The sequence below is a fragment of the Nerophis ophidion genome, linkage group LG23, assembly GCF_033978795.1.
Source record: "Nerophis ophidion isolate RoL-2023_Sa linkage group LG23, RoL_Noph_v1.0, whole genome shotgun sequence".
Lineage (NCBI taxonomy): Eukaryota > Metazoa > Chordata > Actinopteri > Syngnathiformes > Syngnathidae > Nerophis > Nerophis ophidion.
The window spans coordinates 28369380-28390068 of record NC_084633.1 but is presented as its reverse complement, the minus strand read 5'-3'; the positions used below and the strand labels follow the sequence as shown (position 1 = coordinate 28390068).

General features: G+C 39.9%; 1 protein-coding gene across 2 annotated transcripts in view; it reads right to left on the bottom strand.

Moving 5' to 3' along the window:
• Window positions 1–20689, bottom strand: part of LOC133541872 (zinc finger protein 653-like) — a 59728-nt gene that overhangs the window by 17340 nt on the left and 21699 nt on the right. For both annotated transcript variants that reach the window (XM_061885578.1, XM_061885579.1), the window contains one exon: window positions 14590–14689. In XM_061885578.1, the coding sequence (XP_061741562.1) occupies window positions 14590–14689 (100 nt within the window). The remainder of the gene's footprint in view (window positions 1–14589; window positions 14690–20689) is intronic.

Genomic DNA, 20689 nt, shown 5'->3' with positions numbered 1-20689 from the left:
GTGGACACTTGTCCAGGGTGTACGCCGCCTTCTGCCCGAGTGCAGGTGGGATAGGCTCCAGCCACACCCGCGACCCCGAGGGACAAGCGGTAGTAAATGGATGGATTGCATTTGTTTGAAAAGCCATGCACTGTGGTTTGAAAAAACTATGAAATTAACTTGATTAAAAATAAATAAAAATGAGGGACTGGAAGAACAATTTGATGCAATGCAACCAATCCAGTCTTTAGTGTACATGAACACCTTCCCTTTAACAATGTGTCAAGCAACATGACGTCTTCCAGGCGTGTGAAGTGTGTGTTTTTGTGGCGCCCTCCCACTTGGCCAACAGTGTCCTTTTGTCAAAACCAATGAATTATTATCCCTGCTGACAAGGACTTCACAGAAACTTTTGTGTGTCGTAGCTCGTTGCTTTCTCACTATTGTGCGTTATCACTCTCTTCTCAGCAATATTATTCATGCTGCTGGCTCACTTGGAGTGTTCAGTGCATAACAGAATTAATAGACCTGGTCTGCACACAAGTCCACTTCAAGTTAATCATATATAAAGCCCTGACTCTCACTTTGTCATGGTTTAATAACACGATATTTATGGTGCAGACGCAAAGTATTCAGTGCGTCACTTTACTCACATTTAGTTATGTTATAGCCTTATTCCAAAATAGAATTCATTTTTTTGTACGCAAAATTCTACATAAAAATAATTTGAAAATGTAATTATTTTTAGAAATTTTTGCAAAATTATTAAAAATGAAAAACTAAGAAATCACACGTGCATAAGTAATCGCAGATGTACCTTTGGCAGCAATTACAGCCTCAAGTTCTTTTGAATACGACGCCACAAGCTTGGCACACCTATCTTTAATCAGTTTCACCCATTCCTCTCAAGCTCCATCAGGTTGGATGGGAAGCGTTGGTTTTCATTCAGGATGCCTCCGTACTTTGCTGCATTCATCTTTCTCTCTATCCTTTCGGTAACAGTCAGAGATGCTACCTCAGTAGAAGCATTTAAGTCGCATCTTAAAACTCATTTGTATACTCTAGCCCAGGGGTCACCAACGCGGTGCCCGCGGGCACCAGGTAGTCCGCTGGCCTGTTCTAAAAATAGCTTAAATAGCAGCACTTACCAGTGAGCTGCCTCTATTTTTTAAATGTTATTTATTTACTAGCAAACTGGTCTCGCTTTGCTCGACATTTTTAATTCTAAGAGAGACAAAACTTAAATAGAATTTGAAAATCCAAGAAAATATATTAAAGACTTGGTCTTCACTAGTTTAAATTAATGCATTTTTTTTTTTTACTTTGCTTCTTATAACTTCCAGAAAGACAATTTTAGAGGAAAAAATACAACATTAAAAATTATTTTAGCATTTTTAAACACATATACCTTTTTACCTTTTAAATACCTTCCTCTTCTTTCCTGACAATTTAAATCAATGTTCAAGTATTTTTTTTATTATCATTGTAAAGAATAATAAATACATTTTAATTTAATTTTTCATTTTAGCTGCTGTTTTTTCGACGAAGAAAAATTGTGAAATATTTCTTCAAATTTATGATTAAAATTCAATAAAATTATACTGGCAAACCTAGAACATCTGTAAAATCCATTTGAAATCTTATTTCAAAGTGGATTTTAACCTTTTTAAAAATGTATCTTAATCAGGAAAAATTACTAATGATGTTCCATAAATTATTTTTCTAATTTTATCAAAAACCCAACAAGGGACTCCTTCCAGTAGCTCCACCCATTCGGCAGATGACTTTATGAAGTTCTTTAATAAGAAAATTGAAGTCATTAGAAAGGAGATTAAAGACAATGCGTCCCAGCTACAACTGGGTTCTATTAACACAGATACGACTGTATATACGGCGGATACTGCTAATATTCAAAATAGTTTCTCTCGTTTTGATGAAATAACATTAGAAGGATTGTTACAACGTGTAAATGGAATAAAACAAACATGTTTACTTGACCCACTTCCTTTTGTATTATTAGGTCCATCAGTGCTAAATATTATAAACTTATCACTTTCCTCGGGCACTGTTCCCCTAGCATTCAAAAAAGCGGTTATTCATCCTCTCCTTAAAAGACCTAACCTCGATCCTGACCTTATGGTAAATTACCGACCGGTGTCTCACCTTCCCTTTATTTCGAAAATCCTCGAAAAAATTGTTGCAGAGCAGCTAAATGAACACTTAGCATTTAACAATCTATGTGAAACCTTTCAATCCGGTTTCAGGGCAAATCACTCGACTGAGACAGCCCTCGCAAAATTGACTAATGATCTATTGCTAACGATGGACTCTGATGCGTCATCTATGTTGCTGCTCCTCGATCTTAGCGCTGCTTTCGATACCGTCGATCATAATATTTTATTAGAGCGTATCAAAACACGAATTGGTATGTCAGACTCAGCCCTGTCATGGTTTAACTCTTATCTTACTGACAGGATGCAGTGCGTCTCCCATAACAATGTGACCTCGGACTATTTTAAGGTAACGTGTGGAGTTCCCCAGGGTTCGGTCCTTGGCCCTGTACTCTTCAGCATCTACATGCTGCCACTAGGTGACATCATACGCAAATACGGTGGTAGCTTTCACTGTTATGCTGATGACACCCAACTCTACATGCCCCTAAAGCTGACCAACACGCCGGATTGTAGTCAGCTGGAGGCGTGTCTTAATGAAATTAAACAATGGATGTCCGCTAACTTTTTGCAACTTAATGCCAAAAAAAGGAAATGCTGATTATCGGTCCTGCTAGACACCGAACTCTATTTAATAATACAACTCTAACATTTGACAACCAAATAATAAAACAAGGTGACTCTGTAAAAAATCTGGGTATTATCTTCGACCCAACTCTCTCCTTTGAGTCACACATTAAAAGCGTTACTAAAACGGCCTTCTTTCATCTCCGTAATATCGCTAAAATTCGCTCCATCTTGTCCACTAAAGACGCCGAGATCATTATCCATGCGTTTGTTACGTCTCGTCTCGATTACTGTAACGTATTATTTTCGGGTCTCCCCATGTCTAGCATTAAAAGATTACAGTTGGTACAAAATGCGGCTGCTAGACTTTTGACAAGAACAAGAAAGTTTGATCACATTACGCCTGTACTGGCTCACCTGCACTGGCTTCCTTTGTCCTTAAGATGTGACTTTAAGGTTTTACTACTTACGTATAAAATACTACACGGTCTAGCTCCAGCCTATCTTGCCGATTGTATTGTACCATATGTCCCGGCAAGAAATCTGCGTTCAAAAGACTCCGGCTTATTAGTGATTCCTAGAGCCCAAAAAAAGTCTGCGGGCTATAGAGCGTTTTCCGTTCGGGCTCCAGTACTCTGGAATGCCCTCCCGGTAACAGTTCGAGATGCTACCTCAGTAGAAGCATTTAAGTCTCACCTTAAAACTCAACTGTATACTCTAGCCTTTAAATAGACCTCCTTTTTAGACCAGTTGATCTGCCGCTTCTTTTCTTTCTCCTATGTCCCCCCCTCCCTTGTGGAGGGGGTCCGGTCCGATGACCATGGATGAAGTACTGGCTGTCCAGAGTCGAGACCTAGGATGGATCGCTCGCCTGTATCGGTTGGGGACATCTCTACGCTGCTGATCCGCCTCCGCTTGAGATGGGCTCCTGTGGACGGGACTCTCGCTGCTGTCTTGGATCCGCTTGAACTGAACTTTCGCGGCTGTGTTGGAGCCACTATGGATTGAACTTTCACAGTATCATGTTAGACCCGCTCGACATCCATTGCTTTCGGTCCCCTAGAGGGGGGGGGTTGCCCACATCTGAGGTCCTCTCCAAGGTTTCTCATAGTCAGCATTGTCACTGGCTTCCCACTGGATGTGAATTCTCCCTGCCCACTGGGCGTGAGTTTTCCTTGCCCTTTTGTGGGTTCTTCCGAGGATGTTGTAGTTGTAATGATTTGTGCAGTCCTTTGAGACATTTGTGATTTGGGGCTATATAAATAAAAATTGATTGATTGATTGAAAAAAGATTCGAATTAGCTAGTTTTTCTCTTCATTTTTTTCGGTTGAATTTTGAATTTAAAAGAGTCAAAATTGAAGATAAACAATGTTTCAAAATTTAATTTTCATTTTTTTCGTGTTTTCTCCTCTTTTAAACCGTTCAATTAAGTGTTTGTTTTCATCATTTACTCTCTACGAAAAACCTTCCATAAAAGGAAAAAAATGTACGACGGAATGACAGAAATACCAATTTTTGTTATATATATATAGATTTATTTATTAAAGGTAAATTGAGCAAATTGGCTATTTCTGGCCGTTTATTTAAGAGTGTATCAAACTGGTAACCCTTCGCATTAATCAGTACCCAAGAAGTAGCTCTTGGTATCAAAAAGGTTGGTGACCCCTGCCTTAGTCTAAAGTAGTGTTTTCCAACCTTAATTAGGTCATTAATTATTCCTTGTATTTGGGCCATGCCACCGAATCAGAGCCATTCGCATTTTCAAGAAACAAAATATATAACCATATTTTTTAAGCAAAAGTTTCCTGCATGTCTACATTTTGGGGGGAATTTTGCCTATCGTTCACAATCATTATGAAAGACATCACGACCATCCAGCCATCCATTTTTCTACCGCTTATTCCCTTTGGGGTAGCGGGGGGCGCCAGGGCCTATCTCAGCCAAAATCGGGCGGAAGGCGCGCTACACCCTGGACAAGTCGCCACCTCATCGCAGAGCCAACACAAGGTTGGTGACCCCTGCTTTAGCCCATACTTGCCAATCTTGAGACCTCCGAATTTGGGAAATTGGAGGGCGTGGGAGTTTGAGGTGGGCGGGACGGGATTAAGGGCGGAGGAGTATATTTATAGCTAGAATTCACTGAAGTTTCAGATTACTGTGGTAATCTGAAATTTCCTTGCTCATTTCTGTTTTGTCTGCACATCATATTCACTCTCTCTCTCGCCCACAGTATGGAGTGCAGCTGGCGCAAGGCAGCAGCACACACCTGAGGTAGATTAGTGGCGGCCTATTTAACCTGGCTGCTGACAGCATGTGAGCGCCGGAACTTAATCTACTGGTTTTGCCACAGGACTCCCTAGTTCGTTTTACGTTAGTGGGGGACGGCGTGGCCAAGTTGGGAGAGTGACCGTGCCAGCAATCCGAGGGTTACTGGTTCAATCCCCAACTTCTACAATCCTAGTCACGTCCGTTGTGTCCTTGGGCAAGACACTTCACCCTTGCTCCTGATGGTACCTGGTTAGCGCCTTGCATGGCAGCTCCCGCCATCAGTGTGTGAATGTGTGTGTGAATTTGGAAATACTGTCAAAGCGCTTTGGGCTCCTTAAAAAGGGGTAGAAAAGTGCTATACAAGTACAACCAACCATTTACCGACCATTTACTAACCAACCAACCAACCAACCAACCAATTTTCTCAGGTTTGCCTGTATTTTTCTAGCCTTGCCTAGCGTTTTTATTTTGTACTTTGTTTTTCTGTTTTACTTTTTTCATGAAGTATTTTTCCTAGCTTTTGTTTTGTGTAGGTTAGTTCTCTTAGCAGTTTCTTTTTTTTTTTACATAATGTGTTTTTGTCTTTACCGCCATCGCCTTTGTTTTACTTCGTGCTTCCTCAAAAATAAAAGGAAGAACTATTGTCCACAAACAATACGTCTCTGCATCCTTGAGATCCACCTCAGCAGTTCGCTACAGTTTTTTTTGTTTTTATAACATCTGCAAAAAGTTTTAATTTTGTTATATGGTTATTGTTTGTAGAACTTCGAGGGGGGGAAAAAAAAGGTGTTCTATTTTGGAATAAAGCTGTAACATCACAAGATGTGGGAAAAGGGAAGCGCTGTGAATACTTTGCGTATGCACTCTATATCAACAAGTATCACATGTACTCACAATTCAAAAGGAGTAGGAAGAAGCAGAGCTCATTTCGAAACCCACCCTTCCTCCGTGTTTCAGCAATGACTCAGAGTTTGTTGATTATGTTGTTTAATCCCCAGGGGGCAAAGGTTATTATTTTTTTGTTGTTGTAACTTTTCGTACATTTTTGCAAGAGGCAATCATTTGTGTTGTGTAACTTAATTATACATAATTTATTTTCTTAAGAGGGTTTATTTCATGTTAAATTTAAAACATGTATGTTTAATTATTTCACAGGTGTAGGAACCATACACTGGTAGTTTGTAGGCCATACCTGAAAGTCAGGACAAGGGTTGTCTTGATACCAATATTTTGTTATGTATTTTGATACTTTTCTGAATAAAGGGAACCCCAAACTTTTTTATAATTGTCTTTATTTTAACAAAAATATCTTAGGGTACATTAAAAATATGTTTCCTATTGCAACCGAATAACAATTGTGTATGTAAATAAAATAGTGAACATACAAGACAACGTGTCTTTTAGTAGTAAGTAAACAAACAAAGGCTCCTAATTAGTCTGCTGACATATGCAGTAACAAATTGTGTCATTTATCATTCTGTTATTTTGTCTACGTTATAAAGAACTGTAAAAAATTATTATTAATCTACAAGCCCCATTTCCATATGAGTTAGGAAATTGTGTTAGATGTAAATATAAACGGAATACAATGATTTGCAAATAATTTTCAACCCATATTCAGTTGAATATGCTACAAAGACAACATATTCGAAGTTCAAACTGATAAACACTTTTTTTTTTTTTGCAAATTAACTTTAGAATTTAATGCCAGCAACATGTGACAAAGAAGTTGGGAAAGGTGGCAATAAATACTGATTAAGTTGAGGAATGCTCATCAAACACTTATTTGGAACATCCCACAGGTGTGCAGGCTAATTGGGAACAGGTGGGTGCCATGATTGGGTATAAAAACAGCTTCCATGGAATGCTAAGTAATTCACAAACAAGGATGGGGCGAGGGTCACCAATTTGTAAGCAAATTGTCGAACAGTTTTAGAACAACATTTCTCAACGAGCTATTGCAAGGAATTTAGGGATTTCACCATCTACTGTCCGTAAAATCTTCAAAAGGTTCAGAGAATCTGTAGAAATCACTGCATGTAAGCAATGATTACGGACCTTTGATCCCTCAGGCGGTACTGCATCGAAAACCGACATCAGTGTGTAAAGGATATCACCACATGGGCTCAGGAACACTTCATATAACCACTGTCAGTAACTACAGTTGGTTGCTACATCTGTAAGTGCAAGTTAAAACTCTACTATGCAAAGCGAAAGCCATTTATCAACAACACCAAGGAACGCTGCTTGCTTCGCTGGGCCCGAGGTCATCTAAAATGGACTGATACAAAGTGAAAAAGTGTTCTGTGGTCTGACGAGTTCAAATTATATTTGGAAACTCTGGACGTAGTGTCCTCCGGAACAAAGAGGAATATAACCATCCGGATTGTTATAGGCGCAAAGTTGAAAAGCTAGCATCTGTGATGGTATGGGGGTTTTGGAGTAACACAGTGGTGAACATGCCCTTTCCCAACTACTTTGGCACGTGTTGCAGCCATGAAATTCTAAGTTAATGGCACCCACCTGTTCCCAATTAGCCTGCACACATGTGGGATGTTCCAAATAAGTGTTTGATGAGCATTCCTCAACTTTATCAGTATTTATTGCCACCTTTTCCAACTTCCTTGTCACGTGTTGCTGGCATCAAATTCTAAAGTGAATGATTGTTTGCAAAAAAAAATAAAGTTTATGAGTTTGAACATCAAATATGTTGTCTTTGTAGTGCATTCAATTGAATACGGGTTGAAAAGGATTTGCAAATCATTGTATTCTGTTTATATTTACATCTAACACAATTTCCCAACTCATATGGAAACGGGGTTTGTACATATTCATCTACTGTTAATATCAGCTTATTTTCTCTTTCCACATGTTCTATCTACACTTCTGTTAAAATGTGATAATCACTTTTTCTTCTGTTGTTTGATACCTTACATTAGTTTTGGATGATCCCACAAATTTAGGTATTGATCTGATACCAAGTAGTAACAGGATCATACATTGGTCATATTTGAAGTCCTCATGTGTCCAGGGACACATTTCCTGACTTTATGACTATATAATTGTTTACATTGTGACGCTGGTGAGCTATTGTATCCTCCAACGGTGTGTAGTGAAGCATGTTTAGCTATTCCTCGTCCTGCAGTGATAATGTACAGGTAATAAACTTACTTTGTCACCATGGAGACAAGGGTTAGTGATTTAGAATTAGCTAAAACACTGCAGATTGATGTCTTAAAGCACCTATTCTTGAGGGTGTTTCAGTGTTATAACTTCACCTTTATCTTTACTTTTTATATACCGTACAACCCTAGTCAGGACATATAAAGTCTTTCCGTTTTTAAAAAGCAAAAAAACATTTATTGATTCTCTTTTTTTTTTGCACACATTTCTCAATCAATTTCAGCCCTAAATAAAAATACATAACATGTTTTTTATTATTATTATTTCAACCCGTTTAAGGCCTTTTGATCAAAGGCCCATTGTGCCGTCCATCAATCCATTTTACACTGCTTGTCCCTCTGGGGGTGGCAGTGGGGCTGGATCTTATCCCAGCTGCACTCGGGCGGACACAGACAAGACTTTGGTCACGGTTTTGAATTTGTATTAATTTGCATGACGTGAGTTGTTTTACTAATGCGACATTATCTTTTCAAAATGCCATTACATGGGTCAGAATACAACATTATAAAACATTACATGCTTAGTTTCGGACTGAATTATATTAAGAAATTTGAAAGTAAGCAAAAAAAGTCAGTTAGAATCCAAATTATTTTTATGGCCTTCACTAACTTGAGGATTTTTATGTCTTTTTTTGGTTTAAAGATGATTAAAATTGAATATCTCCAGAGGGTTAAATGTTCCAATGGGTTTAAGTGCAAGTTAAAACTCTATTATGCAAAGCGAAACCCATTTATCAACAACACCCAGGAACGCCGCCGGCTTCGCTGGGCCCGAGCTCATCTAAGATGGACTGATGCAAAGTGGAAAAGTGTTCGGTGGTCTGACGAGTCCTCATTTCAAATTATATTTGGAAACTGTGGACGTGGTGTCCTCCAGAACAAAGAGGAAAATAACCATCCGGATTGTTATACGTGCAAAGTTGAAAAGCCAGCATCTGTGAAGGTATGGGGGCGTTTCAGTGCCCCAGGCATGGGTAACTTACACATCTGTGAAGGCACCATTAATGTTGAATGGTCCATACAGGTTTTGGAGCAACATATGTTGTCATCCAAGCAACGTTATCATGGACGCCCCTGCTTATTTCAGCAAAACAATGCCAAGCCACGTGTTACAAATAATAGGAAATAAATAGGAAAATAATAGGATAATAATAGCTCGCCATTTTGGTGATAAGAAAAAGCAAATACAATATATAATAGTTGAAATACAATAATACATGAAATAAAGGAATACATACAGCAGGAAGGGGATTCCAATGGGTTATTTGTCGCGGTTTACCTGACACATGAAACATGACAAATTGGAGGGGTGCACTATCCACTTTAGAAGTCAGACGGCAGTTGAGTGTTTATGTGGTTAGAGTGTCCGCCCTGACATGGGTAGGTCGTGAGTTCAAACCCCGGCCAAGTCATACCAAAGAATAATAAAAATGGGCCCCATTACCTCCCCGTTTGACACTCAGTATCAAAGGTTGAACTTGGGGGTTAAATCACCAAAAATGATTCCCACCGCTGCTGCTCTCTGCTACCTTCACCTCCCAGGGGGTGATCAAGGATAATGGGTCAAATGTAGAGAAAAATTTCACCACACCTAGTGTGTGTGTGTGTGTGTGTGTGTGTGTGTGTGTATGTGTGTGTGTGTGTGTGTGTGACAACCATTGGTGCTTTAACTTTAAATTATCTTAAAAAGTGTTTTGTGGCAATTCCAACTTTGACCACAGCATCAGTTTCTATGTAGAGTGGCGCTTTCCATCATTTTTAGCATGCTACATTGCCAAACCATTTTCGAACACGGATGAAGTGATAGAAGAAAGGTAAAAACATAATAAATCTATTTGAGGTAGCATAAGAGGAAGTTATGTTTAAGTTTCACTTTTGCATCTCATTGCACATAACTGAAATGTAGTAGTGTCTTAACTGCGGCCCGCCAGCTTCTTCAATATGGCCCGCAAGACGTTATGAGTTCAACACCTGCTTTAAAATTAATCGTAAATACCAAGCAGTCTCTGAATTTTACATATTTGCTGCTATTTTGTGGAGAATATGAGTACATCCTAATCAATGACCCTTGTATCCATCCATCCATCCATTTTCTACCGCTTATTCCCTTTCGGGGTCGCGGGGGGCGCTGGCGCCTATCTCAGCTACAATCGGGCGGAAGGCAGTGCTACTCTGAAATAATAACACAGCATTGACTTATATGACACAATCCAAACAACTTTCCCGAGTCGTGGTGTGAAAAAAAATAAAATGCAACTAACAAAGGACAACACACGGTCACACATAACACAACCTGCACACTGAACATTGTGGATATTATGAAAAACATCCAAACACCAAAAACAAATTCATGATCAAGTGCATGAAAGGAAAACATGTAAAACCCTTTCTACACACTTGTCCATGTTTGGTGCATTTTAGATGCTTGATATTGCTGATTGATTACAAAACTTTCATAAGTTTGTCACAGAAGTAAACAAGGTAGGAGATTAACTTTTACATACTCTTCATATCCAATTATATTAGTTATATATATATTATATTAATGATATACCCATCATATTAACATGATATATACACACACGCATACATATATATATATATATATATATATATATATATATATATATATATATATATATATATATATATATATATATATATATATATATATACACACTAGGGCTGCAAATCTTTCAGTGTCCCATGATTCGATTCAATATCGATTCTTGGGGTCACGATTCGATTCAAAATCGATTTTTTTTTTTAATTCAACACGATTCTCGACTCAAAAACGATTTTTTCCCAAATTAAAAGGAATCTGTATTCATTCGATACATATGATTTCAGCAGGATCTACCCCAGTCTGCTGACATGCAAGCAGAGTAGTAGATTTTTGTAAAAAGCTTTTATAATTGTAAAGGACAATGTTTTATCAACTGATTGCAATAATGTAAATTTGTTTCAACAATTAAACGAAACAAAAATATGACTTATTTCATCTTTGTGAAAACATTGGACACAGTGTGTTGTCAAGCTTATGAGATGCGATGCAAGTGTAAGCCACTTTTTATTTTTATAAATGTCTAATGATAATGTCAATGAGGGATTTTTAATCACTGCTATGCTGAAATTATAACTAATATTGATACTGTTGTTGATGATATTCATTTTTGCTTCACTACTTTTGGTTTGTTCTGTGTCGTGTTTGTGTCTCCTTTCAATTGCTCTGTTTATTGTAGTTCTGAGTGTTGCTGGGTCCGGTTTCGTTTTGGAATTGGATTGCATTGTTATGGTATTACTGTGTATTGTTTTGTTGGATTGATAAAAAAAAAATTAAGGACAAAATTTTTTTTTTTTTTAAATGAGAATCGATTCTGAATCGCACAATGTGAGAATCGCGATTCATATTCGAATCGATTTTTCCCCACACCCCAAATCACACATTTATATAGATATATGCACACATGTATATATATGTGTATATATGTATCTGTATATATTTATATATACATATATATGTATCTATATATATGTATCATATATATGTATGTATATGTATATATGTATGTATATGTATATATACATACATACATATATACACACACACACACACACATGTATATATACATATATACACATAAATATTTACATATACATATATATATATATATATATACATACAGTATATATATCCACACATATACAGATACACACGAACATTTTTTTTTAGCCCAATGCAGCCCTCCCAAAAGTCATAAGTTTGGACACCCCTGCTGTAGTGCGTTCAAGGACCCCTCTATTAAAGTTAGAACCAGAGGTCTCACTAGTTTTTGAAGAGAGAGGGAGGTTTAACCCCAGGAGATGCACTAATAATATAATCGAAATAATAATGATTTAGTTTAGTATTATAATTTTATTGGCATTCGTAAAATGCACTGATCTTCTTTAAACTCTGAAGCAAAAAATATTCGACAGATTTAGCATATTTAAGTGAATAATTGCTTAATTATTTAAATTCACATTCCCAGGCGACTTTCTATTGAATTTCTTGGCACTTTTTGTGAAAAAACTAAACAAAACCCCACACCAAAATATTGGTAGGGGGTTGGGTATCTACTTTAGACAGCCTTTCCTTCTTTACCTGGATGTTTAAGTCTAAAGATGTTCATCTCATCTTTCTTAAAGCGAAATAACATCATCATTTTTTTGCGTGCTTTGCATGCAATGGTTAATTTTTTTTAGTGAACGTAAACATACCAAGTGTGTGTGTATAGGGCGGTGACGTTGGGTTTAGGGTGGAATGGGGGGCCCCAGAATATACTTTTTTTTTAAATTACTATTCTGTCTGGGAACCAGCACCTCCAAGTCCGAGTCCATGGTTCTCTCCCGGAAAAGGGTGGAGTGCCATCTCCGGGTTGGGGAGGAGAACCTGCCAAGTACCTTGGAGTCTTGTTCACGAGTGAGGGAAGAGTGGATCGTGAGCTCGACAGGCGGATCGGTGCGGCATCGTCAGTAATGCAGACGCTGTATCGATCCGTTGTGGTGATGAAGGAGCTGAGCCGGAAGGCAAAGCTCTCAATTTACCGGTCGAGCTACGTTCCCATCCTCACCTATGGTCATGAGCTTTGGGTTATGACCGAAAGGACAAGATCACGGGTACAAGCGAACAAAATGAGTTTCCTCCGCCGGGTGGCGGGGCTCTCCCTTAGAGATAGGGTGAGAAGCTCAAAGTAGAGCCGCCGCTTCTCCACATGGAGAGGAGCTAGATGAGGTGGTTCGGGCATCTGTTCAGGATGCCACTCGAACGCCTCCCTAGGGAGTAGTTTCGGGCACGTCCAACCGGCAGGAGGCCCCGGGAAAGACCCAGGACACGTTGGGAAGACTATGTCTCTCGGCTGGCCTGGGAACGCCTCAGAATCCCTCGGGAAGAGCTGGACGAAGCTGCTGGGGAGAGGAGAGTCTGGGCTTCCCTGCTTTGGCTGCTGCCCCCGTGACGCGACCTTGGCTAACCGGAAGAAGATGGATGGACTATTCTGTCCAATTTGTATGTCATACAATTCCCTTAAAAAATATGTTTTGTTCTTTTTGAAAATTTTAAATATACAAACAATTAAAAGCCTACTGAAAGCAACTACTACCGACCACGCAGTCTGATAGTTTATACATCAATGATGAAATATTAACATTGCAACACATGCCAATACGGCCGGTTTAGTTTACTAAATTGCAATTTTAAATTTCCAGCGGAGTTTTCTGTTGAAACCGTTGCGGAATAATGACGCGTATGATGACGCGTGTTTATTACGTTATTGGTTAGAGGGGACATATTAGCCCAGCAACACTTACCGCTAAAAGTCGTCTGTTTTTCATCGCATAATTACACAGTATTTTGGACTTCTGTGTTGCTGAATTTTTTGCAATTTATTCAATTAATAATGGAGAAGTCATAGCAGAAAGATGGAGGTGGGAAGCTTTAGCCTTTAGCCACACAAACACACGGTGTTTCCTTGTTTAAAATTCCCGGAGGTGAAGCTTTACTATGGATCAGAGCGGTCAAGCGAACATGGTTCCCGACCACTTGTCAATCGGCAGGTTTCGGTGGGAAAATTGTGGTAAAAAGTCGCCTCTTACCGGAGATCAGCGGAGCTTGCGCCGTCCATGCAGCTGCCGTGACTTCCCTCAGAGACTGCCGTCAACACACCCGTCCGACTATCAGGTACTATTTAACTCACTAAAACACTAGCAACACAATAAAAATATAAGGGATTTCCCAGAATTATCCTAGTAAATGTGTCTAAAAACATTTGAATCGCTCCCAATGCAATCAACTTTTTTCTTTTACTTTATTTTATTTATTTTTTTTTTTTTTTCTAGTCCTTCACTATCAATATCCTCATCCACGAATCTTTCATCCTCGCTCAAATTAATGGGGAAATTGTCGCTTTCTCGGTCCTAATAGCTCTTGATGCTGGAGGCTCCCATTATAAACAATGCGAGGATGTGAGGAGCCCTCACACGGGTGACGTCATCGTTTGCTACTTCCGGTACAGGCAAGGCTTTTTTATTAGCGACCAAAAGTTGTGAACTTTATCGTGGATGTTCTCTACTAAATCCTTTCAGCAAAAATATGGCAATATCGCGAAATGATCAAGTATGACATATAGACTGGACCTGCTATCCCTGTTTGAATAAGAAAATCTCATTTCAGTAGGCCTTTAAAAAACAACAATCCAATGCAAATGAAAGCGGCAAATCAGCACCCCCATGCAAATGTTTAAACATGACTTCATCCCTTTGGTTCCACAGACTCATTTCTAGTGTGAGCATTTGACAGGCTTTCAATTTGGGGCAACAGGTGCTGCATTTATGCATTAAAACAATAAATATATAGAAGTATTAGTCAATCAATACAGCTTACCTTAGAAGAAATTAATCCAAAAGGTGTGCTCTCGGTGCTGCGTAACCTCCAAAGTCTCTTCCCTGATTTCAGTGATGGAAACGGTTGCTGTGGCAGAAAACTGGCACAAACACGAAACAATTCTTGCCTTTGAAAATATGGCTCTTTTGTATCCTTTCCACAATTTGTCTCCTGCTATTTGGAGGACAGCGTGTTATAAGTACTAGAATAAAGGGAGGGCTGGTGGGGGGGCGTGGCCACAGCAGCTAAGTAACAGGCATCACCATGGAGCTGAGTTTGAGCCTGTGGCTGCTCCAGGATCACCTGTGTCGCCACCACCTTGAAACATAACAATAGTCATGCTTGTAATTACTAGTACTCACCCAAATTTTCCATTGCCATATTGAAGTTTCTTTACAGCATAACAATGCACGGGTCTTCACTTTTTGTCAACTGTATCATAAGTTATAGAAATACAAATCCTTATTAAGCTCATTCGGTTGACATACACTTGTAAAGAACATTATGTCATGGCTGTCTTGAGTTTCCAATAATTTCTACAACTGTTATTTTTTTGTGATAGAGTGATTGGAGCACATACTTGTTGGTCACACAAAAACATTCATGAAGTTTGGTTCTTTTATGAATTTATTATGGGTCTACTGAAAATGTGAGCAAATCTGCAGGGTCAAAAGTATACATACAGCAATGTTAATATTTGCTTACATGTCCCTTGGCAAGTTTCACTGCAATAAGGCGCAGGTAGCCATCCACAAGCTTCTGCTCGAATTTTTGACCACTCCTCTTGACAAAATTGGTGGAGTTCAGCTACATTTGTTGGTTTTCTGACATGGACTTGTTTCTTCAGCATTGTCCACACGTTTAAGTCAGGAATTTGGGAAGGCCGTTCTAAAAACTAGCCTGATTTAGCCATTCCTTTACCACTTCTGACATATGTTTGGGGTCATTGTCCTGTTGGAACACCCAACTGTGCCCAAGACCCAACCTCTGGGCTGATAATTTTAGGTTGTCCTGAAGAATTTGGAGGTAATCCCCCTTTTTCATTGTTCCATTTAAAGCACCAGTTCCATTGGCAGCAAAACAGGCCCCGAGCATGTGATGTCCATGTGATGTCAGATGAAACAAAAATTTTGCTATTTGGGTACAATACCTAGCAATATGTTTGGAGGAGAAAAGGTGAGGCCTTTAATCCCAGGAACACCAAACCTACCGTCAAGCATGGTGGTGGTAGTATTATGCTCCCAACAGGACAAAAGCAGATTTGGTCACATTTTCAGCAGACCCGTAATAAATTCATAAAATAACCAAACTTTGTAGATGTTTTTTGTGACCAACAACTATGTGCTCCAATCTCTCCATCACAAAAAAATAAGAGTTGTAGAAAGTATTGGAAACTCTAGACAGCCATGACATTATGTTATTTACAAGTGTATGTAAACTTTTGACCACGACTGTTTACATGTATATATACACTCTTATAAATAGAGTGTATTAATAGCTTGGTCTGAGTGATCTGAATACTTAGTAAGTCACTGGAACACTGATCCCTGTTCCAGTTAGTTATTCTTATTCTCTGGCAGACCAGGTGTGTTAAGAACTGATGTTACAATGCAATCTACTAAACAACACGCTGCAATCACAGACAGTCCCCTTATAATGGGTTCAATAGCCAGGGTGAAATCGAATTATCGAAATCCAAGCCTATACGAGGCGGACCGCCACAAATAAACAAATGTGCAGGAAATGCGGCACCATTGAGACACACACAAACACTTAGAACCGAGCATCATTATCTGTCTGCGATGAGGTGGCGACTTGTCCAGGGTTTACACCACCTTCCGCCCGATTGTAGCTGAGATAGGCATCAGCGCCCCCGCGACCCCAAAGGGAATAAGCGGTAGAAAATGGACGGACGGATGGATCATTATCTGTTTTAAGAGTCTTCGACGCAGTTCTTGCGCTGGAGGGATTCGTATTTAAACATGTGAGTAGTTGTTTCTGTGATACTTTAGGACATGGGTGTCAAACTCTGGCCCGCGAGCCAAATTTGGCCCGCCGTGTAATTTCATTTGGCCCATGAGGTAATATCAAATTAAGATTAGAGCTGGCCCGCCGGTATTATACAGGGGTGGTGCCGCTGTAACGCATTTGCCAACCCTCACGATTTACCCAAGAGACTCTCGAATTTCACAGCCCCTCCCGAAAATCTCCCGGGGCAACAATTCTTCCGAATTTCTCCCAATTTCCACCCGGACAACAATATTGGGGGCGTGCCTCGAAGGCACTGCCTTTAGCGTCCTCTATAACCTATCGTCACGTCCGCTTTTCCGCCATACAAACATGCCGGCCCAGTCACATAATATCTGCGGCTTTAACACACACGAATGAATGCAATGCATACTTGGTCAACAGCCATACAGGTCACACTGAGGGTGGCCGTATAAACGACTTTAACACTGTTACAAATATGCGCCACACTGTGAAGCCACACCAAACAAGAATGACAAACACGTTTCGGGAGAACATCTGCACCGTAACACACGTAATACCCAGAACCCCTTGCAGCACTAAATCTTCCTGGACGCCACAATATACACACATTTTTATTTACATTTTATTTGATGTGCCATTGATATTTTTCAATTATTATTGATAGGTTGATTGGCAACACTAAATTGGCCCTAGTGTGTGAATGTGAGTGTGAATGCTGTCTATCTGTGTTGGCCCTGTGATGAGATGGCGACTTGTCCAGGGTGTACCCTGCCTTCCGCCCGAATGCAGCTGAGGTTGGCTCCAGCGACCCCAGAAGGGACAAGCGGTAGAAAATGGATGGATGGATAATTTGAAACTCGACTTTGCATGTCACTATAAAGTTATATAAGCCTTGCTTGTTCAATATTCAATGCAAAACTTGTTTGGATCCCTCTTAAAAGGTTAATTTGTTCAACCTTGGCCCGCGGCTTTGTTCCGTTTGAAATTTTGGCCCACTCTGTATTTGAGTTTGACACCCCTGCTTTAGGACACCGAGTCTTTTTTCACAGCCACATCAATGAATCACGGGGAAACACACAAAAAAGGTGCAACTTTGTCAGCAGAGAGTTGAATTATAGCTCGGTGACATATTTCCTTTTGACGGCGACAATATGACGAGGAGTGACACATTGAAACGGAATAAACTGCACATAAAAGAATAAATGATTAACAGAGGACAACTAATTCATTAACCAAATCTGCTGTGATTTGGCAGGATTAAGCGGATCCATATCTAATCTTGAAAAATAGCCACGCTCCCATGCACTGCGTCCACCTTTCCCGACACTGTTTACATTCTCTGAGGACCGGCTTAGAGGAGCGCGTGAAAGGTTGTTTATCAGTCACAGTATGACGTGTCCCGCGCACACCCACACTCCATCACCGACACCAGCAGAGGGCCTTACGTAAGAGGCATGCTGCACGGTATCGCAGTCGTGTCGTCCGGTTTAAACACTGCTACCCTATGAAGAGAGGCCGCATATTTTAATGAGTCATCAGGGGAGGGAAAAAGTGCATTTGCTTGGAAAATAATACATAAGACATACAGAGTTTTCCTGAGAAATTGCCGTTGAATGTTCACATGGCTGGAAGTGTAAATAAATCAAAAACAAATGGAAGATTATTGATCACTAAACATGCAAACACACACACATTCTTGTATTTGTTACCTTCTTGAGACCTCCAAAAGACTGCCTACCTCTTTAAGGCCACCTTTTCTAGATACTGTATATAAAGATTTGTATTTACACCATTAATAATATATACATGATATGCACATATTAAAAAAAGGTAAACTTTTTGTTATTTTTTGTTCTTGAATTTTTTTGTTGAAATTGCTTTTTCCATCCATCCATCCATCCATTCATTTTCTACCGCTTGTCCCTTTTGGGGTCGCTGGAGCCTATCTCAACTGCATTCAGGCAGAAGGCAGGGCACAACCTGGACAAGTCGCCACCTCATCGCAGGGCCAACACAGATAGACAGACAACATTCACACACTAGGGCCCATTTAGTGTTGCCAATCAACCTATCCCCAGGAGCATGTCTCCCACGCAGTCATGGGGAGAACATGCAAACCCCACAAAGAAAGATCCCGAGCCCGGGATTGAACGCAGGACTACTCAGGACCTTCGTATTGCGAGGCATATGCACTAACCCCTTTTTTCCGCCGTGCTGCCTAATTGCTTTTTAATCGTCATTATTTACTTCGTTATTACAGTATGTCTCTGTACACATATTTATTTATTTTTAAATTAATTTTGCTCAAAGGGGGCGCATGTAATTTTTTTACAAACACTTGTTATTACATATGATGGCCAGAGGAGGAGCACTTCAACTTTTTACACACACTTGTTATTTCATATGTTGATCAGAGGGGGTGCACTTTTAAAACCGATACACAGTCAATTTGAAAAATCCCTCCTTTTTGGGACCACCCTAAATTTGATAGATTACCCCACCAGGAGGGCAAATGAGACATTCTCTATTAGATGCAATGGTTTTCCGTACTGGGACCATGACTTATATTTATGTCCTAACTTGTTCACCGGTCCTCATATGGAAGGTACTTTTCATTGTTGATGTCTCAAGAAGGGTAGAAATACAAGGACACACACACACATACACACACACACACACACACACACACACACATACACACACACACACACACACACACACACACACACACACACACAAACATTTTGAATAACAAATTGTCTTAAATTACAATCTCAATCAGTCATTTTCACATTTAAGTTACACACATATCTTAATATCCACAAAACAATCATTTTGGTTGTAATCAGTCTTCACAACAAAGTCATCACACAATGTGCAACAATGGAAATGTTTTCACGGGCTTCAATACCCTCGTGCTTTAAAGGGAAACCACACTTTTTGTTTTCAACTTTGCTATCATTCACAATTCTAAATTTTCAAAAACTGCTAGTAAGAGGCGGCTAACAATTCGAGTAATGGGGTCCATTCTAAACCGACAATGTTCCATTGACATGCCATGACCTGCGTATTAACCAAGCTATAGCAACATTGTTATTGCAGGAGCTAACACAGAGTGAAGTGAATTATATTTATGTAGCGCTTTTTCTCTAGTGACTCAAAGCACTTTACATAGTGAAACCCAATATCTAGGTTACATTTAAACCAGTGTGGGTGGCACTGGGAGCAGGTGGGTAAAGTGTCTTGCCCAGGGACACAACAGCAGTGGCTAGAAAGGCAGAAGCGGGGATGGAACCTGCAATCCTCAAGTTGCTGGCACGGCCACTCTACCAACCGAGCTATACCACCCCAGAGGAACTACTTTTCTGGCGCCTCGCTCACACTGCTCCTCTGACGACTTGCGACTTCTACCTACTAGCTAGCTTGAGCCGTGAATAACAATGGAGATTAAACTGGTTCTGTATTGCCTTTGAGTTATGAAAAATGTTATGCAAGTTTAAAAATCATGGATCTCACTTGTATAGTGGAAGGTTGTGGCACTAAACCAGGAAGTTGGTAACCTTTGAAAATCCACAAACTACAAAATTGGTAGTACATGGCTCTCAACGAATAGAACGCAGCCTCAGACTGGACAACATCGCGAGGAAACATTTTGAGGAGTGAGGATTATTCTGAATTTAGCAGCTCAAGTGCAGAAAGATACAACCATCCCATTTCTGTGTTAGTAAACACAGAAAGTGCGCTCTATTCGGGATGGGTACACCGTTCACATTTGAACCGATACGGTAGAAAATCCCAGTATCTGGGAATCAATATTGGCACTCAAAAGTACCAACTTTCCGTATTTTTGCAAACTCCACACAGAAAGATCCCGAGTGCAGGATCGAACCCAGGACAGTCGTATTGTGAGGCAGACACAATAACCCCTTCTCCACCGTGCTTCCCGCGCTTTTACAAAGTGAAACCCAATGTCTTAAGTTACATTTCAACCAGTGTGGGCGCCACTGGGATGGCGGAAGCGGGGATCGAACCTGGAACCCTCAAGCAGCTAGCACATCCACTCTACCAACTGAACTATACTGCCCAGAAAATAAAGGATTGAGAATAA